At 37.1% G+C, this 24,369-nt stretch overlaps 1 protein-coding gene across 3 annotated transcripts; it reads right to left on the bottom strand.

The window, feature by feature from the left end:
- Positions 1-216: 216 nt before the first annotated feature.
- Positions 217-24,125, bottom strand: PNISR (PNN interacting serine and arginine rich protein). Of its 3 annotated transcripts, none has more exons than XM_080938606.1 (12): positions 24,035-24,125; positions 17,745-17,845; positions 15,279-15,467; positions 13,563-13,786; positions 11,814-11,985; positions 10,576-10,766; positions 8,666-8,803; positions 5,806-5,905; positions 5,013-5,066; positions 3,752-3,922; positions 789-1,875; positions 217-559 (listed from the first exon to the last, which is right to left on the bottom strand). In XM_080938606.1, the coding sequence occupies exons 2-12, from the start codon at positions 17,830-17,832 to the stop codon at positions 529-531; spliced, it is 2,445 nt and encodes an 814-aa protein (XP_080794732.1). In that variant the 5' UTR covers positions 17,833-17,845; positions 24,035-24,125; the 3' UTR covers positions 217-528. The 3 variants fall into 3 exon arrangements, with proteins under 3 accessions (XP_080794732.1, XP_080794733.1, XP_080794734.1); XM_080938607.1 differs by having other exon boundaries at positions 1,231-1,875; XM_080938608.1 differs by lacking the exons at positions 217-559; positions 789-1,875; positions 3,752-3,922; ... (1 more) ...; positions 5,806-5,905; positions 8,666-8,803 and having other exon boundaries at positions 10,630-10,766; positions 11,814-11,927.
- Positions 24,126-24,369: the final 244 nt, after the last annotated feature.

The raw sequence follows: 24,369 nt of genomic DNA, 5'->3' as shown, positions 1-24,369 counted from the left end.
TCAAAGAAAAGTAAGTTCGTTTTCTGGCCTTTCCCTTAAAACTGGAATTTGACAAAAGTCCATGGGCACAATTTACAAACTTAGACAAGCTATTGTTAAAACCATTTTCTTTGGGGAAGATGGGAGTAACTTTTAAAACCTGTTATACAAAACTTCAGCTGCCTTTTTATAAAAGTACGTTCCTCAGATTAAAATCATAAAATTAAGGTGCAAGAGTTTAACAAAAATGAACTAAAGAGCTTTATTGACATCACAGTACATTCAAGAATAAATTTGAGAACATTACAGCTGAAAGAGAATGGCATATTTATAGTCTTATTAAGTACTATTTCTTGAAAAAAATGTAATACAAAGAAATCCTATCAAGTAACTTGGAGCAGCATTTGAAAAAAGACACCTATTTACACAATTAAAAAAAAAAAATCTGGTTTCACCTACACAGCCACAATGTGCCTCTATAATGAGACAAGCCCTTAAACTCATGGAATTTTTAAAAACAGCATCATGGCAGTCTTGCCACGTCATTCCTCAGCGCTTACGACGGGGAGGGGTTGTTGATCTGAAAAAGAAAAAAGGGAAAAGACAAAATTTAAAAATAAAAATGTATTTATACTTAAAATCTGCAATATAAATAAAAACTTTTATACAGGATTTCTAACATTATTTTAAAATGTTTAACAAATACCAAACTGAGTTTATAAAAGAGAGAGAGAGAAAGGACACTTTCAACTTTGAATAACAAAAAACTTAAAAACAAATCAGACAGAATACTTTAAAAAGTATACTACCTTGATCGGGACTTAGACTTGTGTTTGCGGCTTGCCTTCTTACCAGACCTTTGAGATTTCTCCATGGAGCGCGACCGACTATGTTTAGGCTTCTTAGCCTTCTTTTCTTTGCTACTTCCGGGGGATTCAGAACTGCTCCTTCCACTAGAATCAGAACCTGAATGCTTTTTACTGTCTTTGGTAGCATTTTTCTTACTATCCTGTCTAGAGTCGTGTCTTATGACTTTAACAGATATAGAACCACTCCTGCAGAAAGTTCTCTCACTTTCTCGCTTCCTTTTTAACCGATCATCCTGACTACTGAATTTAAAATCTTTTTCTTCCCTTTTCTGTTTCTCTTTTCTTTTATCCTGTTCACGGTCTCTTTCCTTATCTTTCTTTCTCCTGTCTTTATCTATACTTCGACTCCTCTCCTTTTTCCTGTCTTGTTCTTTAGCCTCACCTTTATGCTTATGACTGTTCCCACTAAGATTTCCACGTGGATCCTCAATTTTACGCCTATCTCGACTCCTACTGCGACTGGAACGATTGGTTCGTCTATCCCTTGAGCGACTTCTGCTTCTACGTCTGTCTCGGGAAGGGCTCCGGTTTCTTCTTCTTTCTCTTTCAATACTACTTCTATTAGATCTCCTCCTATCTCTCAGCTTCACCCTAGTCCTGCTGCTATCTATTTTAATTCTGTGAGAGTAGCTCCTGCTCCTGCTCCGTCTAGCTTTCACTGTGGGAGACCTGCTCCTACTGTGTCTCTTTTTCCTTTTAGGAGAGGAGGAACGAGAGGACGTGCAGCTGCTGCCTGAGCTGGAGCTGTATGAAGAGCTGGAGACGGAGCTGCTACTGCTGCTAGTCCTGCTGTTGCTACTGGAGCTGCCGCTACTGCTGCTGCCTGACCTACTCCTCCGCTCCTTCTCTTTCCCTTTATGCTCTCTTTTGGGCTCTAGAGCTGACGGAGCTTCGTTTGGAGTTCTTTTCTTTTCATTAACCGCATCACCGTCTGCTTCACTTGCTTCTAGATGTGATAAACTACTTTGCTCTCTGTGAATAAATTCATTCATCTCTTTTGTAACCCTTTCTGTTTGTTGCTTTTCTTCTGAAACAGAAAAAAGACACAGAAAAAAATAAGAAATGAAAAATTTCCATATTATCATATTATGACAACAGTTTCATCTTTACTAGAATTAGGGTGCAAACCTTGTAAGCAATTAAAAACTTTCTAATGGCTATATTAAAAAGGTAAAAATATCCAAGTAGTTAATTCCCACATTTCATTTACCTAATATATCAAAAGTATTAATATTTCAAACACTGCATCAAAAAGAACTGAAACTTTTTTCACAGCAAGTCTTCAAAGTCTAGCACTGTCTACCTATATCAACATGTCAGCTGAGTACATTTCAAGTAGTCCGCGACAAAATATAGTTAGCTAGTACCATTCTAGACAGGTCAATAAAGTATCCAAACGCAGGAGTCCATATGACAGAAGAAAAGACTTCCCTCTTGTCCAGTACTAGTAAATAAGAGATAAGCAGTGGCCAAGAATGGTGGCTTTAATCCCAGTACTTGGGAGGCAATGGCATGAGAGTTCAGACATGTCTGTATAGTAAGCTCCAGGACAGCAAGGTATCTATCTATCTATCTATCTATCTATCTATCTATCTATCTATCTATCTATCTATCTATCATCTGTCTATCTATCTACACACATACAGCTAGAGAACAAAACCAAATAAACAAAACCCAACACCAAACAAAAACCCCAACAATAACTAACAAAACAAGAGACTAGCAGTGATTCTTAGAAAATTTTTAACAATGCTCAGTCATTTCCTAAGAGCTGTCCAAGTATGTTTTCAAAAATTAAAACCTAACACTCTTTCATTATTCCTTGTATCATCAGAAATACTCAACAAAAACTGTACTTATGCAAGTGTCTTTAATAAAGTGTTTCTATTTCTAATCTTCTATTTTCCCTAAATAGGGTTTTTTCAATAATTGTAAATATATTCCATCATTAAAAAACTCCATTCCCATTTTTTTTTTTCAAAAGTATATTTTCATTGCAACAATTTTAACATGAAATAAATGTATATAAATCCCCTGGTTTATTTATGATCATGGGGACAAGGTAAAAATATAGGAATACAATGTGATTTCAGCTAGAACACATACTTACAATGCAGCCTCCAGTTCTATGCTACACTATTTCTACTTTGGTTTCAAATTAAAACTGTGGTGATACAATATTTTGAAATAATCTCTTACTCTAATGTCTGCTGGGCCTCATAGCCAGAGTTAGTAACACACCTTGAAGTCACTTAAGACAGAAGACTACTATCTTGCTGTGCACTCAGATTATTTGTTTGCCCTGCTTTTAAAAGGAAAATGTAACAATCAGTTTTCCCTGCCTTGGATTTCTCATGGAACCAACTTTAAGCTAATGCAAAGCTGTAATCTTAATTGCTCCTCATCTATCCCCCTGACCTAGACATGGGTGTGTATCATTTGCTGAAAAGCAGGAACTACAAAAGTTAAAAGCAACTTTCTAAAACTGGCCATACAGTTTGGAAGCAACCATTTATGAACACTGGTTGATGTTTGTTATCTGGGTCAGTTGAGATCAGTTACAGCCAGTGACTTAATCCCTTGTCAAACTAAAAGAATTCTGTATAGTTTTCCATTCCTTTTCCCCATAGCATGCTTTCTGTGCTGTTCAATAGACACAGAGCAAAAGCTATTTGTTACGGACAGACAGATACATAAGGATAGATACAGGCAGAGGACACAGTGAACAGTAGAGAATTCAAATGTGAACTTGCTCTTTCTTGCTCATAGTTAAATGACTCTAAGAGAAAGTCTTTTCTACACTCATGTATTACTGGTGACCTGAAGTAAAAAACTAGTAAACAGGTATAATAACACAAAAGCACATATGAAACTAGACAAAAGCCACAGAAATCTAAGATTACCTTCCATCTGTTTATCTTGTAATAGCTGCTGTTCTTTCTCTTTTCTCCAAAAGGCTTCTTGTTTTTGCCGGATTCGGTGTCGTAACTCTTCGTCATCAGTATCAGATGACTCAGAACCTCTGTCACTCCTCTCATCTTCACTGTCTCCTGATCCATAGCCACCCAGTCCACCTGTGTGCACAAAACTCAATCTGTCACATGCAAACATTACAGGAGCCACTAAAACTTCTTAAGATCAGAGAAGAAACTTTATTTTGTTTTTCATTGCCTTTTCCTGAAAAAAATATGCTTATTCAGGGTGGGGAGAGATATAACTTCAAAGTTTAAGTTTTCAGAATCCTCAGACAATGGTGGTATCAAGATTTTATTCCTTGTTCACATATTTCTCACCATCAAGGAATTATAATAATGGCTTTTATTATCTATACTAACCAACAAAAGCATTTAACATGGCAAAAATGAAGTCTTCCTACAGTTAAGCCAATCCAACTACTGTAATAAATTGAGGATGATTTTGAAAATATTTCTCAAGTTAATTATTTTACTGTTCAAAGTTTCCTTGAGTTCAGGAAGGATGTTAGGCAAATTTTCTCCAGTAACTTAAAATAATTCTCACTGGTATAAAAATGATGTGAATTACTCCCCACCCAGAAGTGATCTCAAAAGTATAATACCAAAATTACATGGACATTTTATTTTACCCATTTCTCTTGTTCCTAACACAAATTAACATGAAGATGAGGAAAAGGCAAATTCAAGCTTTAGTCTTAATAGCATGCAAATAGCAAACTATGAACACAACATTACTGTTGTAAGATAAACCCATTTCCTCTCAGTTGAAACTTGATTTGCTCCAACACAATTCATACAAACCATCAAATTAATTACTGTCTAGGTAAATTCCTATGTATGTCTGTCATAATTTTAAAGAGAGTTTAGAAACTACCTAAACTAGGGTAAACCATTACTTATTAAGTACAAACTATGTGTATATAATATATAACATATTATTACACATTATATATCACATACACACTGGAACAATTAATGAGGAAATCCTCCATTCAACTCACCCAAGTGAACTCCATTAACTATCCCATTTATAATCATTCCACTTTGAATGTTTACTCAAAGAAACTAGGTAAGCCTGGCTTCCAAGTTTCATAAACTAAGTAGGAACAGTGCATTTCCCAACAGAACAGTAGAAAGACAAGTCAAGGGTCTCCCTCTAGCCCTCTCACACGCACACTGAGACACTTACCGAGGCCGGTGAGGGAGGCCAGTGCACTGGACTGTGCCAGCTGTTTTGCAGGAGCTTTGTATCACATCAACAACAGGAACAACATGTTAACACAAATAGCCACGATTTCATAGTCATGAGAGTCTATGGTATTGTTAAATCTACTACTATTGCTGCTTTGTGGGGAGAGAAGAAACATTAAAAACATAACATTCATTTTAAAACCAGTAGCATGTCTGGCTTTGAAATTACAATTCTGATGTGAGCTGAAATTGGTTTATGATGAGGAAAAAAGTTAGTAAGTATATTTGTATTTCTTTCTCTGAGATATGGCACATAATTTTTTTTATTTCCTGTATATTTTTAAAGTGTTACTAAAATCATATGGGAAGGTGGTTGTCACTGTTTCAAATGAATTATAACTGAGAAAACTGAAAACTCTGAAGGTTTGTTGTAATTCATAATTCATTTAAAATGTACAGAAGTTACATATCAATACCAAGATATCTACTTTATAAAACACAAACAAAAAAGCCTCTAGTGAAATAAACTGAACATGAGGAATTTTCCACACCATGTTTTAGAGTACCACAGAGGATGAATGCTATCTGGTAGGTCAGAGAAAACAAAGTGCTTCTAAGGTTCCAATATGATATCTACAAGCTGAATCTTTTCCAACGAGTTAACACATGCAAGGAGAAAATATTTAAATATGTTGATAGAAATCCAGAGGACAAAAAAAAAATAGTCCAAAATAACCAATGAATTAAAAATTCCCCTTTAAAAATAAAGCCATGACACCCACAAAATGTACCTTTCGTTGCTTTCCGATGTGCATCTTTAGCTACATAATAAATTTCTTCATCTGTGACATCCAGAAGAATTTCAGTTAGAAGCATTTTTGTCAACAACATCTAAGGAAAAATATTTATATATTTTCCAATTTAATTATAATACATTTGATTATTTTCAAAATAATTAAAATGTAAAGCTCTTTTTAATTAAAATATTTTAAGATCAAACCAGTCAGTCACTAAGGAGTATCTTGAAAAAAGTTCAAAAAAGGTTAAAACTTAAAAAAAAAACAAAAACAAACAAAAAAACTCTTTCAAATCCATAGTATCAAAGAATAAGTGACCTGTGATCTCAGCAGAACAAAAGCTGAGATGTAAAGAAAAAAGAGAAAAAAAGCTATAACCTTATCTGTAGAAACCTTGAATTCTTTTGCCAGAAATAAAAAGTAAAAACTTGTATTGAGAAAATGTCTGGGATGGGAAGACGGCTGAGCGGGCGGCTTAACTACTGTGGAAGCATGAGGCTTGAGTTTGGATCCCCAGCATCCCTAAGGATCCAGGCATGGTGGCCTGCATCTGTAATACCAGCTCGAGAGGAAGAGACAGGCAGGTCTGGGGACTACTTGGCCAAAAAATCTAACCAAATGGCGCTAGGTTCAGTGAGAAACCTTGTCTCAAAAGTAATTAACTACAGAATATCAAGAACATTAGAAATACCTGATGTAAACCTCTGGCCTCCACACAGGCATGCACGGGCACTTGCATACACACATACCACTCCCCCACACACAGACAAAACTTCCATAGTTTTAAGTTGAATGTAGCCTTTTATTTAATAGTATTGGTTAGCATTAAAGTTTCTAAAGTTTCTAGTTTCTTAAGTCATTTTTCAAGGTTAAAATAAAATTCTGTGAGGGGAAAATAACAAAAACAAAACAAACAAAAAACAAAGACAATGGTCTTTTGGTAATTCTGAACTAATATACTCATAAATTATGACAATACCCTAGCATATAATAAAATAGAAACACAAGAGATTTGAGTACGAGATAGACTGTAGCTATGGTTTTAGTATCAAATGTAGACTTTTAGTCCCTTAGACTTTGTGTCCATGATCCTTTTACTTACAGAAATGAGAATAGACTGAATTATGTTCTGGAGACTGTAGGAAAATGACAATCTCACAAGGTGATAATGAACTTCACTGATAAGGCTTTAACAATTCTCACAATAAAAAAAAATTAGTTCTGCTCAGCCCCTGGGTTTTGAATGAGAATGGTCCCCATAGGCTCATATATTGAATGTCTACTCTCCAGTTGGTGAAACTGTCTGCAAAGTATTAGAAGGTATGACCTTGTTGCAGTGTGTCACAGACGGGGTGCTTCTTTAGAGGTTCAAAAACCCCATACTACTCCCAGCTAACTATTTCTGCCTTACGCTTATGAACCCAGATTTAAGGGATCGGCTACTGCTCCAGCACCACATGCCTGCTGTCATGCTTCCCACCATAATAGACTCTAATCCTCTGAAACTCCAAGTCCCCCAAAACTCTTTTTCCTCTAAGCCACCTTGGTCATGATGTCTTATGATAGCAAGAGAAAAATAACCAAGACAATTCCCTATTGCCTCCTAAATCATGTATTCTTTTAATCATTCATAACATTTCCATTAAAAAAAAAAAAAAAAAAGTAGAGGGCTAGAAAGATGGCTCAATGGCTAAGAACACTGACTGTTCTCACAGAGGTCCTGAGTTCAATTCCCAGCAACCACATGGTGGTGCATAACCATCCCTCTTTTGATGTGTCTGAAGATAGCTACAGTGTACTCAGAAATAAAATAAATAAATCTTTAATAACGTGGAAAAAGATGAATAATGTTTTCAAGCCTCACACATGCTAAAACATTTTAATAATTCTTTATTGATATTGTTTGTATGTGTATGTAGGCTCATGTGCAAAGGTAAGAGGACAATTTTTGGAATCAGTCTTCTAAGGACTGAACTCAGATTATCAGGCTTACATGACTGGGTTTTTATCCAGAGCTGTTTACTGGCCCAGTTAAGTATTATTCAGTGATATTACTGTTACAAAGGAATAGATTTGATATTGGACAACCAATGGGGGTGGGAGGGCTTTCATTTCTCCTGTTCCCAACATTTCTTAGTTGTACATAGTTCTTCATTTAAAGTTGAGACCCTTTGAGCTTCCTCATTTCTAGGTTTCAAGTCTATCTGTCCTTGTTCAGGTCTTGTTTAGACAGCCATGTTGGTGAAACTTCATGGATATGGCTTCTCTGACATTTCTATGAGATACAATCTCAGCAAATTTCCTGTCCCTCTGGCTCTTACAATCACTCTGGGCCCCTCCCTCAATGATTCCTGAGCCACAGATGCAGAAATTGTGTTGTCTATCCGTTGTAACTAGGCACCACATAATCTCTTGCTCTCTGTTATTTGATAAGTTTTGGTTTGCATTAATGATCCCTATCTGTTGCAAAGAGGTGTCTTTGATTAGAACTGCACTAATCTGTGGCTATAAGGCTATTTAGAATGTTGTTGGGGTGAACAACCCTGTCTCAAAAAAAGAAAACCAAACAAAACAAAAAACAGGCTATGAATTTGAGAGCAAAGGAAATATGGAAAGGAAGGATTAGAGAGAGGAAAGGGAAGGAGAAAGTGTGTGATTTCCTAAAAGTTTCTAAACAGATTATTATTAAAAGAAAGATAGTTAATAACTACTTCAGACTATGGTTCTGTACTTTGTATACTACAGATTGTTTTAGAGCATGGGAAAGGTCCAGGGGAGTAACATTTGCATTCTTCACACATGCTTTACCTAGCAGATCGCTATCTGAATAAACACTTCCTAACAGCATGCTTACCATTTGATATTCCTTCTCCTCCTCGGTCATCTCTGGCTCACTGTGCTCTTCTTGGGGAGCTGGAGATGGACTTCTAGTGACTTTCCCACTGCTTACAGCCTCTAAGTTCTCAGCATCTTCATCCTCTTCATCACTATCCTATGGCAACAGTATGGGAACACAGAGTTACAATTAAGATATAAAGTTGAGAAAGCTAACATGTAAGAGCAGCTGCTTTCTAAGTTTCAGTTTAGGGGTTTGTTTTTGTTTTGGCTTTTTTTTGTTGTTGGCTATAAAGATATTGAGCATGAGTAAGCATGTGGTAGTCTATTGCTGGTTTATACCTTCAATCTAAAGTTACTTAAGTTCTATTAATTTCTGTTGCTGTTACATATATTTCAGATAACCATTTTCAGTTTTAGACGCATGCCCTGGGAACACTGAGCATACAGAACATTGGCACCACACTCAGCTCTGCATTTATACTATTTTCCTTAGGAATGGAAAGTGTAACCTGAGGAGGAAAACTATGATTACATAAAGGTTTATGAAAAGCAGTTACTTTGTCAATTAATTTTTTTTCCATTATGAATTTTGACCTATTTTGTAAAAACCAAGGAAAGTATCATATGCAGACATGATTCAATAAATACTATTCTTAAACAAATGGCTTGTAAACTTTGAGTACATGAACCAAAGTTTAATTATTACAGTGTTATATAATGAACTAGTTATCAATTTATTTAATATGACAATAAATCACTGGCCAGATCCAAAATCTCAGCTTGCTATACCTAAAACTAAGTTTCCATTTTCTTCTTTTATTACTAAGTTTTCTTAAACCTTCATTTTTATTCTGTGTGTACGGTTGTTTCTGTGTTATCATGTGCTTGCAAAGGCCAGAAGGCACTGGATCTCCTCAGGTTGGCATTACAGATGATTGAGCTGCCACGTGGGTGCTGGGAATCTAACTCATTTCTTGGAAGAGCAGCCAGTGCTCTTAACCACTAAGTCATCATTCCAACCTTCCTAAAGTACTTGTGAGTACACAGTAGACAGATAAGAAATTAAGTTTACTTCAAACTGAGAAATTGTCTTTGTATGATTTTAGTGCCTAGAAACCCTAGACCCTTTTTTAGTCCAAGAAGTATCATATGGTCACTCCTAGCTACTATACTATACCAAGTAAAAAAGCAGATGACTAAATATTCCCATGGACAGAATACTAGAACCAGAGGACAGATATATGCAATACAAGCCCAATATATTTAGGAAGACAGAAGAAAAACAATGTCTAAACAAAACATCACAGAACAAAAAAATTCCTAAACCGCACATGCCACAAACTGTGAGATAAATATTTAAAAAATAAAAAACCCAAACTTTTAATGCTCATGTCAAGAATGAAAACTACTGAAGCCTCAGTAAAATGTGTACATTAAGTGTCTATGGAAGGGCGGACTCGTTTCTCTATGTTATAGCACTTGTGTTGTATATGGTTCACTGCAGAGAGCTGGCTGCACAGTAATGAAAAACAGAATTGTACGTTGTCCTAAAAACTAACCAGAGTTACATGAAGCTTTCTTACAGAATGGGCTTTTTTAAACTCACTGCCGCCCCTCCCCTATTTTTCTTTCACTTCCCCTCAATAACATACACAAAAACGGAAACCCCACTAGGCACAGGCAAGTACATACGTCTTTATCCTTGGGAATCTAAGGGATGGTGAGTCAACACTAGCCTGAGGAAGTATTCTAGGCACCCTGGGGCATTAACTTTATCCCATCTCAGTGGGACATACACAGAACCATGATCCCAAGCCCCAAAAGACTCACTCCAAGACCTCTCAAAAATACGAGGACTTTTCTGTATAGGCTCAGGCTACTTTTCACACAGACAAAATGATTAGTTTCATGTCAGGCTCTACTTACAAATTTACTTCTTTGGGGTAAACGAGGACCATCTCCTCCTTCAGCATCTTCAGTGGCCTTCTTTTCTTTTTTTGACAACTGTGAACGTTGCTGCTCCATTCTTTCTTTCTCTAATTTCTTCTGCTTTTCACGTTCCATCTTCTCAAGGCCCTCACGAATCCAAGCTGGAAGAGTCCTGCGTTTTACTGCATCTGTTTCACAAAAGGGAAAAACATAGTCCCATGTCAATTTAAGTAAAAAATCAGAATAAGCAAATAAAAGTTTTTGAGTTCCTATAGATGCCATGACTAAAAGTCAACTCCTTTATTGCTGTGCTTTGAAAGCCATTCCCATGAAGAGCAGAAGTGAGCACTTTCTAATGTTACAATTAGTCAGGGCACAAAAATGCATTAAAGTGTCATCTCATTTAATGGATACAAGAGCCCTAGGATCACTACTACTCCTCCTATTCCACTTATTTTTGTAGGTGAGGAAACTGATGCTCAAAGAGATAAACCCATGTGCATGCTCAGGGTTAAAAAGCTAGTGAACCATGATATAAACCAACTCAGGCCCAAATTCTCATCCTAAGCTGCTTCCTAAAATACAAAAAAAACCCCAAAAAAACAAACAAACAAACAAACAAAAAAAACAGTCAAACAAAGGCATAGTCCGTTTTGATTCTAAGAATTCATTCAGCTAAACTTAAAAAGCAGTAAGTTAGGATCTTCCTAAGATGTTAAAAGGCATATTTTCCTGTTCTACTAAATGGTAGGTGATTTGAAACTTTGCAGAGATAATATAGAATAAATATATAACTTGTCATTCCTAGCTTTTAATATTTTAAAGTTAAATGTTTTGAATTTTTTGGGATTTATTTTATTTTATCTTATTTTTTGGTAAAGTACACATGGGATGCAAATAATTCAAGGAAACCAATTTGGCAGCAGTCTGTCTCACAGCTAAGGCTGGGAAGAGCCCCTAAGGCAAAGAACACTGAAGATGCAGGAATCTACATCTTATCACAAATTACTGTTTAAGGCAAGTAATCTGAAAAACTATTGAAAAACTTTTACATTTTAGATCAGTATGCCTTTTTTTGTTTAAGAATTATGACTATAAAATGATAGGGTTTTAAAATACCATTATTTCTACCAAACCAAAGAGAAGCTTTAACAACTTAGGAAACCAAAATGATGTTTTCACAGTGATAAAGTCAGTATGCTAATGTGGTTTGTGGAACAGACATAAATAGCTACCAATTTGTGGAGGCTCCTGCTTCACTGGAAGTGCAATAGGTGAACGCTGCCGGTCCCGGAATGATGGTGGCCGCTCTCTTCGATTCTGTGTAGGTGCTGGAGGTCCTGGAGGTCCTGGTTGCCAATAAGGAGGATGAAATCCACCTTGTGGTGGACCAAAAGCAGCCCCATGCTGAAAGAGTATTGCATTTTAATTTTCTTCAATTTATTAATATACCTTCTGGGACACACATGTGTTATGAACTGGGACAGTAGAAATCCATGTGTGTAGCAAAACCAAGAATTCCATAGTTCTAACAACCAACAGTGTTTCTGTAGCCCCAAGAACCCAGGCTTGCTTTTCTTAGGAAAGTTTAAGATTTTCTTATTTATTTATTATTTTATTTATTTATTTATTATCTTATTTATTATTATTTTCTTATGTATTTATTATACAAATAAGAACAAGATACTACAACCTAGCTGATATATTATTTGAGAACTATGGGAAGGCACATACGCATAGTTATATATGTATATGAACCTTTTCATTCTAAATTCACTCGTAATTTGCAATACCACCGAGATATCAACAGTCTCTTCTTTCTCTTTCTAAGAACAGCTCTCATTGTGGAGGCCAGGCTATGAACTTGTTATGTGCCCAGGACTGACAAACTCAAGAGCCTCATGGCTGCTGGGGAAACAGGACTCATCACCACAAGAAGCCAATTTTTATTTAACTAAAAACTACAGAACAATTTATTGTTGTTGTCAGTTTCAACTTCCCATTTCTAGTGAATCCAGGTTGTTGCTAAAGCAGGGCAGGATTTATTTATTTACAAGTCAACACTGACACAGAATTAACTATTTTCTTTTGAAAATCTGCACTTTCAGAGGCCTTTTTTAGGAGAAAGCTGCCAAGAGGTTCTCTGCCTTGTTCACACAGGTTTCACCAGGCCAAGCAAAGGTAAGGAGAGGACTCCTTGTCACTACATCCCTTCATAACAGAAAAACTGTCACATGTGAATCCCAAGTGTTAGAATACAAGAATCTAACCATGTATTAATGATAGGACTATCATCTCAAGTGAACATATCAAATTCAGCTTGTGATTAAAGTTTAAACCTGCAGTTTATGATAGCTTATTACATAAAGCAGCAACTGCAGTCAGTGACATCTAGTATAATTTAAGGGTAGACCCTAGCAAAGCAGGGTCTTAAAGAAAATAAAGCCCATACGATAACATTACGCTCCATAGAGTTCTATGTAATGAATGTTCCTAGCAATGAATGTCACAAAGGAAGTCATAAACAATTCCATTACTATGGTGTATAAAAATGGAAGAAAAAAAAAACACTTAGAAATCAGTAATAACTTTACATAAAAGGGATAACAGTTAAGACAATCTATAGTCGTGCTTTGTCTCACTTATTCTCTATTACTGACATATAATGTATTCAACTATTGTATATTTTCTATACTTTAACATTTAGATATATCACGTTGACCTAAAAACAAGGCATCATATAACTATCTGCACTTATACATTTTCCAATTTATCCAATTTTTTCCTAATGTTCACTGGTACCAATTTCCTAATCAATTAAAAATCTAATGATTTTACTAAACGCTGGTAAATTTTCTGACACTGTATGTGCTTATCTGTACAACCCTGAAAATGACACACATCTTAGGAATTCTTGACAACACATTTCCAAGGAATGGGTTACGTGCACATCTATGATAGTAAGGTAACAAAATATCTTTCACCTGATAGTCAAACTGGTTCACCGGCCCCACTGCAAAATTATCAGGTGGTCCACCAAAGTTGTGATTGTTCTGGTTAAATATATGCCTGTTGTCAGGGGCAAATTCCCCACTGTCCTGACTGTTGCTGTCTTCAGAAGGAGGAACAATGTCCATTGGGCCTGGTGTTGGTGGCATCCATGGTTGATCTGGAGGGGGGTGTGGGGGCTGCTGATGCATTCCCCATTCTATTCAGGATTTAGGCATAAAGACATTCAACAGGGGATTATAACAAAGTCAATACAAATTTTAAGATCTCAAAGCTACAAAAAGTAATGAAACAAAATTTAAAAAGCAATTTATAACATTTTGGCCAAATCTGTTTTCCATTACCTTAAAATAAGAATGAGTTAAAAACTATTCCATATGGAATTCAAATGTTAGCTCTATTCTAACTAACATTTTAAACAAAATGCCTAAAGCTATAATTTTGTTTGGTATGTTGAGACAAGAATCTTGCTATGTAGACCAAGCTAAGCTGGAACTTTCTACAGAGCTAAGACTGGCCTCAACAGAAGCTCCTACTGCCCTAGTTTCCCCAGGGCATGTGAGAACATACTCAGCTCCAAAAAGTGCTTTTAACAAATTTAACAAATTCCAAAACAACTCTTGGATGAACTGTTATTACTGATCAATAGTAACAACATAAAAAGAGGATCTTAAATTTGGTATCATTTTTTTCTGTGAACACATTTATCCTCACAACAGCCCTTTAAGGTAAGGAGAATTCTGGTATCTGCCAATTTCAAAAGGGGAAATTGAGATACACAAAGGTTAACAAGTTCCTTCATGTCACAGAGAAAGCCAACTCGGGGAAGCTAAGGGCAGCAGGAGTGAAAGGAGGACCACTGATGCTGGGTGGGCAAACTTTAACTCAAAACTAAAATACTTCCCAAAGTGGGAAAATCAGCCTTCTAAAAGACAAAAATAAATCATTTCACATTATCAAAGATGAGAACACTTGTTACTTTTAAAAGTAGTATTGAAAATAGACCCTATGTTTTCCATCCTCACCAGTAATAATAGAAATAATAAAAACAGCAAACAGAAGCTATGACTTCTGCAGCAACATATCCAAATGTGCAATCTCTATAAATAGCATAATGGGATTATTAAGAATATTAACACAATCGTGGGAAACTGAGTAAACATTAAAGAATCTAAATCATACCGTGAAGTTTAAAAAAAAGAAAATGAACAGCCAAGTACTTAGAGCAAGTCAGCACTATGTGAAAGGGTGGGGAGGGAAGGTGGAGGAGGGGAAGAGCAGAGCGCATCTGACAGGCTTGTTGTCAGACAGTGGCACAACTTTTCCTTAATTAGAGGCTAGACATGTTTTACTCGGCCAGTGCTGTTCCTGAAAAGGCCAGAGGTTGCAACAGAGAGACAAAGAGTGCTCTCTTTTCCCTAGATGCCAAGTGAGGGTTCCAGAGTGTTCCCAGCCCCTGTCAGCCTAGGAATGAAGAACCAAGAAAAAAATCAAACTGAGTGCCACAACACTAGCAGACTATGTACAAAATAATTTAACCACAAAAAATGTCAAGATCAAATCAAACTGAGACTACCTATTTCTTAAGGAGCATTAATTTCAAGAAGTTACAAAACTAAACAAGTTAAACAATACACTACTAATCCTCATTTTATAATAAGACATTCAAAAATTTGGGAAACATAACAAACCTGGTTGCCACATTCTGTTAAAATTTGAATCCCCTTGAAAATTCCCATGATTATTGGGACCAGACTCCATTGTAGACATATCCTGTCCATTTGGCATCATTCCTGGTGGTTGTTCTACGATGCTTTGCTGTCCTGAGGCTTCTCTTTGTGCAATCCAAGCTTGAGCCAAAGCAGCCCAGTCAATCTGGCCTGAAGTATGTTAGCAGAATTTAGCATTCAGAATGTAGGAGCTAAAAGAATAGCACCTCTAAGTAAAATAAGTATCTCAATTACTCTTATTTGTCTTCTTTTCAGTACAGTACACACATATATGTCTATGTGTTTATGGGCACATGTGCATTTGAAGGCATGACAGTTGCTGTCTCTTCCTCTATCCTGTCTTTACTATTCTTTGAGGAAGCGTTTCTCAATCCCAGGTAAGGCTCGTATCCACAACCAGTTTCCTTAGTGATCAATCTCTTGCTGCCTTCTGAGGCTGGACCATTACACACCCAGCATTTAACATGGGTTCCAGCTCTCCTGCTTGCATATCAAGTGTTTTTACTCCTCGACTATATCCCTGGCTTCTTCTTTTCTTCTTTCTTCTCTCCCTCTTCCCTTTCTTTCTCTTCTCTGTTCTACCTTATCCTCCCCTTTTTAAGTATCCCTCATTAGTTAGATAGGTGTTTAACTACTATACAAAGTTACATCTACAAATATGCTTAGGAAGCATTCCATGTGTAGACCAAACATACATGAGTTTCAGAAAAGGACTCTATAAGAACACTTTCAGCTTGGCACAATAGCACACACCTAAACTCTCAGCACTGCAGAGGCAGAGGTAGGAGAATCTCTGTGAATTCAAGGCCAGCCTGGTCCACAATAGAAGCTCCAGGATAGCCAGAACTACAGAGAGAGAGCCTGTCTCAACAAAGCAAAACAAAACAAAACAAAGCGAACAGCCCACTCTTAACACATTCTAATATTATGTCATAGAAAATTTATGACCTTAGTTTGCTGAGTTTTTGAAAAGACACATGCACCTTTTAAAGCCAGTGTGAAACTAAGCAAACTCAATTGTTTAGTCCTTCAGAATGTTTCCTTCTTCACAGGCTGCCTTTGGGCTTGCAAATGATAAACCAGTGCAACTTTCCATCCCTGTGTCTTCTCACAGCTGTACTTTTACACTCACTGCTGTGGACGAAATGTCTCAACTTCACAATGTCTCCTTTCTACTCTCTTTTAGGATTTTCCTCTCCAAGTCTATACTAAAACTCTAAGACCTTTCATTATTAATAGCAAACAAAGTAATTAATTTATTCAAGTTTTAATAAACATTCTCACACATTTTATTGAAACAGAAAACTGATTAGCCTGGATGGATAGAATTATAACTAGGTCAAATATATTAAACCTCCCAACTGTGATCTAGCAAGCTTAGCACTTTTACTAAGAAAATAAATGAACATGTGACTAATGTTACTTTTGCATGATTACGTTAACTATTTAAGTCTGGAAAGGTATAAACAATCAAATATCCAGAAGTATTACTGTTGCTATCATTGTTGGTTTATAGTAGAATAAAACCATACATTAAAGAGCTATGTAGCTATTTAAAAAGAAATGAGCTAGGTATGGTGGTGCATATATATAACCTAAAACCTAGGAAGTGGAGGTAGGAGCACTGTGGGTTTGAGGCTACCCTGGGCTATATAGAAAACACTTTTGCTAGCCTGGGCTACATTAGAAAAGATTGCCTCTAAACAGAAAAAAAAAAAAAAAAATTTCCCTAAGGAAGGAGCAATGTAAATAATCACAAAAATGAAGCAAAACTAGCCTTATGTAGCTCAGGCTAGCCTAGAACTATATAGACAAGGCTGGTCTCAAACTCAAGAGGTCTGGCTGCCTCTGCCTCCCAAGTGCTGGGATTAAAAACCTGCAACACTAATTAATTCAACACTCTTGAGACAGTCCATAGTAAAAAGAAATCTGAAAATGGCATAGCATAATGGGCCTGAACAGACAGCTCAGTAACAGCTTGGTACGTAAGAATGAGAAGCTACTACACATTTATAACCCAGCACGGTTGAAGCTGAGACAGGTAGGTCCCTACAGCTTTCTGGCCAGCCAGTCTCACTCAGTCAGCGAGCTCCAGGCTCAGTGAGTGGTGGAGAGTGACTGAGGAGGACGTCTGATACTGACCTCTGCCTCCACACACAAATACACACGTTCACCCACTCCTTATGTTGAACATGCACAAACATGTACACTGATATACAAAAATGATATAGCACAAACTGTAATATATACAGCCCAGAATAGAAATATATAATAAATACTTAAGCAAATTTCATGCTTTTTCTTTAGAAAACTTAAGACAGTATCAGTTTTAAAATTCAGTAAGCCAATTTGAATGCTATCAGCTAGATATTATCCATGTCTAAATGTCCACCCTGCATCTGCTTTCAAATGTAGGGTTTCCCTTACTTGGATCTTGCTGGTGCTGAAATGACTGCATCCACTGTTGCTGGTTCAAGGGCCATTGCTGCCAAGGTTGTCCTCCTTGATCCCACATCCTTTAAGTTCCTCTTTACAACAAATTAAAACACAGTTAATACTGGGACTTTTTACATTTTCAAAACTTTTATACGTCAGAGACTGTATGATGCTATATTTTACACAAGGAAAGCTCTGTAATTCTACTCAATGTTGTCAGAGACAACAAGATTTACACTGAAAAGCAAGACTAGAAAGGATTAGGTTAATGCTTGTGTTAGAGTGAAAATACAGTTCTAATTAGCTATGCTAAAATAAGGCATACCTAGAATTATACAATGTGTCTCTACATGTGCCACCACTAACAATAATAAAAATGATTCATTCAGCCTCCAATCAAACCCCTTCTAAAAGAGTAAGAAATAGCTTTAACAGAAGAAAACCTGTTCTTGTAATTATAGTTAATAATAACAATGAGTAATAATAATAAACACATAATACCAAACCTAATACCTTCTAAGAGAACTTTAGAAGGAAAGTTGATAATAAACTAGAAATTCAAACACTGCCAATGTCACCCACATATATATGATTTACAAAAGTATTATATTCCCTGAAGTATGAAACAGTTTCACCACAGATGTCTAAATGAACAACTGCACCTCCAATACTAAAAATTATAGGTGTTAAGAAATGACAACATTAGAAATAGTAATGAGACAAAGCTGAAAAGTGACACAACTTGGAAAACCTTAGCATTTAAATAAAATAAAAAAAACAAAGGCATGGTACTCTGTTAACTGTGAAATCTAAGTTATGGATAATGGGATGGTATATCCTTACACCACTCAATTTTCTGTAAATGAGTCTAAAATGTCATTAAACAAACAAATAAACAAACAAGCAGAGACCCTTCAACAAAAAATGTATTCTGCCTACAAGTTGTGAGGGACAAAGAATGAGGAAATGGCCAACCAATGACTAAACTGCCCTAAACTGAGACCCACCCCACAGACAAGAACCAATTCCTGACACTACTAATGACGCTGTTATGCTTGCAGACAGGAACCTAGCATAACTGCCCTCTGACAGACTCCACCCTGCAGCCAATGGAAAGAGATGCAGAGACTAACACTGAAACATAAAATGTAGCTCAAGGGGTCTTCGGAAGAGTTGGGAGAAGGAATGAGGGACCCAAAGAGGATAGGGACTCCATAGGAAGACTAACAGAGTAACTAACCTGGACTCTTGGGGGCTCCCAGAGACTGAATCACCAAACTAAGAGTGAGCATGGGCTAGACCTAGGCCACCCACATATATGTAGCAGATGAGCAGCTTGGTCTTCATATGGGTCCCCCAACAACTGAAGCAGGGGCTGTTCCCGAACCTGCTGTCTGCCTGCCTATATCCCATGCCCCTAAATGGACTGCCCTGGCTGGATGTACTTAGCAATACTCAGCAGGAGAGGATGTACTTAGTCTTGCAACAAAACTTTAAAAAACAACAACAAAAAAACCCCCAAACTTTGCGAATTTTCTAATTGTAAACAATTTAAATGAAATTTAACTAAAGGTAGTAAGTTGAATAAATTAAATGGACCTCTATTGAGCAGTTAAAATGAGTAAAGTACAGCTTTATACACTTGACATGTATTGATATACAAACTCAGTGGGGAAGAAAAAGTTACAGCACACACACACACACACACACACACACAAAACCATTTCAAGTTTCACAGTCCAGCATGTATATAAACTAAACCCCTTACGTTCAGGGAAGCGGATAATAGTTATCAGGGAATTTTTGGATTCTTTGGATTCTTTAGCAGTGTGTGTACTTTTAGAAATATATGAACTTTTAAAAGATAAAAGGATTCAAGGGAAGCAACAAGTACAATCCATAGTAACTTGTATAGAAGTAAAACTCACACAAAAGTCACCTCAACACAAGACAAACCACCTAATCTCTGTTCATTTTCAAGCACAAGTTAGAGTAAATTTCAAATCCAAAGAAAATAACTCACTGGTCATAAAAACTAAACTTTGATTTTTGTTAAAAGTTTACAAAAAAGAAACAGATAAGCAAAAGGAACAGGATTTAGGCAAAAACTTGATTAGAAAAATAGAATTAATTAAACAAGCCCATAACATGGTTTGCATGTTTCAGGCCAGCACAATAAAAGGGTTTTCCCAATTACTTAACAAGAACAAGACTGATCTGATGGCAAAAGTTTAAACCCTATTCTTTATTTCTTCATGTTCACCATAAAATCTTTATACAGAAGAACTTACCAAGTTCAAAACCTCTAAAACAGACTACTATTTATGACTCCTGACACAGGAATCAAAAGCACCACTTATGGTGCCGGCCAGGGTGGTAGCCAGACTTTCAGTCTACTTTTGAGACCCTATTCCACAACCAAACAAAACATGCATAGTAAGCCCTCAGTATCCATGGATGATTAACCAATCCACAAGGAACCAACATTTTAGGATGCTCAGATCCCTTACGGCATTTCCATTACATACACCAAAATCTGAGTATGCTTACCATAGACCCATTTTACCAAAAATTTCTGATCTGCAATTGGTTGTATCTATAAATATATAACCCACGGACAGACAGGTAAGACTGGATTTATGTTTGTTTTTAAAGACAGGATTTCTCTGTATAGTCCTGGCTGTCTTGGGCCTCACTCTGTAGATCAGACTGGTCTCGAACTCGCAGATCTGTGTACCTCTGCCTCCTGAGGTGCTGAGATTAAAGGCATGTGCCACCACAGCCCAGCCAGAACTTGTTTTTGATTAGTGTAAAGAAAAAACTTAAAGCACCTGCCCCTATTTGGAAGGTATTTTGAAGCTTGTTGTTGAGTTTGGTTCTGTATTTGGACTCTTAATTTGGAAAACATGACAATGTTCAATATCAACAGCTCCATAAACACATTTTTTCCATTCACCTGTTTTGTTCCTTAAGCTAAGCCAAGGCAATCAATCACACTACTGCTGAACTATATCTACAGACCCACAAAGTCTTAATAACAGATTTACACCATGAAAAATGAGTCATAATGTTTGATGAGAAATAATTTGGAAAATGTTAACTATATTATCACACTGTCTGAAAATCTCCATAAGTTAAAAGTAATATGCAGTGGTTCTTGTAGAATGTTTTGAATGCTCATATTTTGTTTGCGTTCAAACAAGAATTTTCTTGAGAACAGAGGAAATATTACTAAGTTCTCCATCACAGTATTTTGTCTACATTAAATGGTTAGGCATTTGACTCATTCATCACTCATATATGTTACCCACTAAAAATGCAACTTTAGCAACAAAAAGTACATTTTAATATTACTATTTTAACACCACAGTTTGATTTCTAGGGCCTAGGGATACACTTAAGTAGTAGAGAACTAGCCCAGCATATGCAAGGCCTATATGTCCCCGGCACCCTCATGTCCCCCAACACAAGGAGAAAAAATTCTGAGAGCCATGAAATGGCTAGGTAAAGGCACTTCCCACCATTCTGCTAACCTGAATGAATTTGATCCCTGGAAGCCACATGGTCATAGATGAGAACCAATTTCTGAAAGTAGTCCCCTGACCTCCACAAACAGGTGATGGCATGTGTGTTCACACATATACTCAAAATAATAAATGTGGCTTTAAAATAAAAAGATTGAACCAACATAATCACCCTTTAGACTTATTTTCAGAGATCATCAACTTTCCAAGTTTGGAGAAGTCTAATTTTGATGATTCATGCAACAAGACTGCTGACAAAATTTTCCTTCACAGGGAAAAGTCAAGTGTGATTTTCTTGAAAAAAACAACTTGAATTTTGAAGAATAGAGAAGCCAATAGCCAAGATTTGCACTTGATCATCAAAATATCAAACTGCTGGAAATAACTAACACCAGAGTTCTGGACTAACCTGTAATCTTCCCAAAGTCCTAAATCCATGTTACCTGTTCTTACTTGGAAACCAGTTCTGTGTGGAAACAGTATTTCAATTTAGGAAGAGGTCATATTTGATTAGAGTAAGATCTAATACATCCCTAGATGAGGACAGACATAGTATCCTTATGGAGAATGTACTATGCAACAGTGCCACAGACTGGACAACTCTACAAGCTAAAGAGCAGAAAGACATGTACCATCAAAAGCCAGAAGCAAGGAGGGCATCTGTCAAACTTTGCTTTCATTCGTTTTGCCTTCAAAACTACCAAGTGTACACTTCAGTTGTTTTAAACCACCTAGTTTGTAGTAATCTGTTAGAGTAACTCCAGATACTAACACTAGGACTATCATATTCAGCCTTTTCTATAAATTATTCTGCATCAGAACTGCAATTGAAAACAAACATAGACCTGCAATCCCAGCATCACATCAAACAACTTATACCTCCTGAAACTCCAGACCCAGGGGACCAGATATCCTCACACTCATGTGCATATATTATATACATTCAAAACAGGCATTCGAGTGCATGCTCACACACACACACACACACACACACACACACACACACACACACACACACACACGCATAGCACAAATAAAAATAAAATAAATCTTTAAAGGAAAACCCTTCAACTGACTTTAAAATGTCTTCTTCAAATGACGACCACTAACATTTAGACTCACTCACAGACTGTGCCAGCAGGGATGAGAACTGAAATGTGATGTCTTCAGTCTCCTCCTACCTGGCAGCTTTGTAATCTTAGCACCAAAGAGGTACAGAAGCAAAGGCAGTCAAGACCTTGAGTTGGTGGCTAGCCTGGGCTCCCTGCCCCCAAACTGAAATAAGACAAAGTTCTATAGTAACCCATTTCTACAATCTCAACAGTAAGAAGCTAGAGCAGGAGAACTGCTGAGTGTTCCAGGCCAGCCTCAGCAACAGAGTAACAAAGAAACAAGACACTGACCAAATTGGTGGCCAACAGTAGACACCTGAAAGACTTAACAATGGTCAAAAGTGGAAGAATCTGGACAACAAAACACAGTACTGACACAGACATAAAATAATAATCTTTCATTTAAAAAAATACAGTAGCTAGATAAATGGCTCAGCAGGTCAGAGCACTGGCTGCTCTAGCAGAGGACCTGCGTTCAGTTCCCAGCACTTACATGTTAACTCAAAACCATGTGTAACCTCAGTTCCAGGGAATCTGACACTTTCTTCAGGCCTCCACAGATATCACAGAAAAACGGTATCTTTTAAAAACTGTTTTAGAAGAGTTTTTGTTAGACTATAGGAGTAAGCCACCAGTTAATAATGTAGCAACATTGTTCCATTAATAATAACAAAAGTGTCAAGCACATATATGCTTCTGAGGAAATAAATAGGAATGATTACACACTATCTGCTTGATTTTTCTACAATTAATTTAGGTTCTAAGGCTTGGTGAGCCAAGGCCATATATATAGTGAGACTCTGTGTCAATCTCTCATCAAAAACAAAGTCCTTAATATAAAGCTTATGTATGTCTTAAATAGTGTGTCTCAAGAATATCCAAGAACTCATTTATTACGTCTACCTTGATGCTTTAAAAAGCCACCACACAAATAAAACCTTTACTGCTCTGGTTTGTTTTTTTAATCCGGATGTTCTAAAAAAAAAAAAAAAATCTAAGACTTTTTGTTTTGTTTTATGTAGGGTCAAGAGGAGAAAAGGTAAATGACGTATTAAAGGCTGCTAATTAAGTCAAGCACAGTCAAAATTTGCTCGGTGCCCCATTTTTTTTTTTTAGATGACAGTATTATCCATAGAAAAACGCAACAATTGAAACATAGGATATTACTTGTTTCCTTTGGGATGCTTAACACATAATATCCATCCCTGGGTAAAAACACAAAAAGTAAGCAACTAAATCATACTTGGATAGGACGCAAAGCGGCTGCGCCTGCGCAGTGCGAGTCGCAGAGGGTAAGTTCCAGGTCCCAGCCCCCGCCTCCTCCGCCCCTAAAGGGTTTCCACTGCGCACGCGCAGTGCTTAACGGCCGGTCAGGAGCCCAACAATTAGTCCCTTGCCTTCTCAAAGAAAACTCTTAGTTCTAAGAATGGGTCGTGAGCTCTCTCCATAACCAAGACAGTTCCTTTTAGGCGAGAGCAGCTCTCTCGTTCACTAGCTCTGGCGGACGCCGGTGCTTTTCGGGAATGAGGTTCTGGCGGTCGCGCCAAGCAGCGTACGCAGCCTAAGTCACACTACCTTCGCCACACAAGCCAAGAGGATTTTAGTACTCCGGCAAGTCCCCCTGTGTGAACTGCTCGTCGCTTACCCGCTCCGATTCCGGAATACCGCTGTCGCCACCGTTCCTGTAATTCTCTCCAACCCTTTCGATGCTTCTACTTCTTCATGGACAAGACAAGATGGCGCCCGGTGGGTCTCACCCGGAAGTGAATAATAATAACATCCGCTTTTCGTCTGAAGTCATATCGACTCTCAGCCAGGCTAACGAGCATGTGATCTTACCGACTGGACGAGTCCGCGCCATTTTTGTTAAGGGCAAACCCAACCCACCTTGAATTATGTAGTTGGACCTTCTTGAATGTGAAGCCTGCATCGTACCCCGCACATTTTTATTTGTACCGCCAGCACCGACACATTTTTTAT

Source organism: Micromys minutus (genome assembly GCF_963924665.1).
Source record: "Micromys minutus genome assembly, chromosome: 26".
Taxonomy (NCBI): Eukaryota; Metazoa; Chordata; class Mammalia; order Rodentia; family Muridae; genus Micromys; species Micromys minutus.
The sequence above is the reverse complement of the archived record's forward strand: the minus strand, read 5'-3'. Positions and strand labels throughout refer to the sequence as shown.

Excerpts from the sequence above, each read along its gene's own strand:
- PNISR (XM_080938606.1), bottom strand. The coding sequence starts at position 17,832 with ATGTGGGATCAAGGAGGACAACCTTGGCAGCAATGGCCCTTGAACCAG. Across the intron at positions 10,767-11,813 it reads GCAGGAGCCTCCACAAATTG|ATGCAGTAAAACGCAGGACT; the intron begins GTAGCTATTTAT and ends TTTGTGAAACAG. Across the intron at positions 1,876-3,751 it reads ACAAGATAAACAGATGGAAG|AAGAAAAGCAACAAACAGAA; the intron begins GTAATCTTAGAT and ends TTTCTGTTTCAG.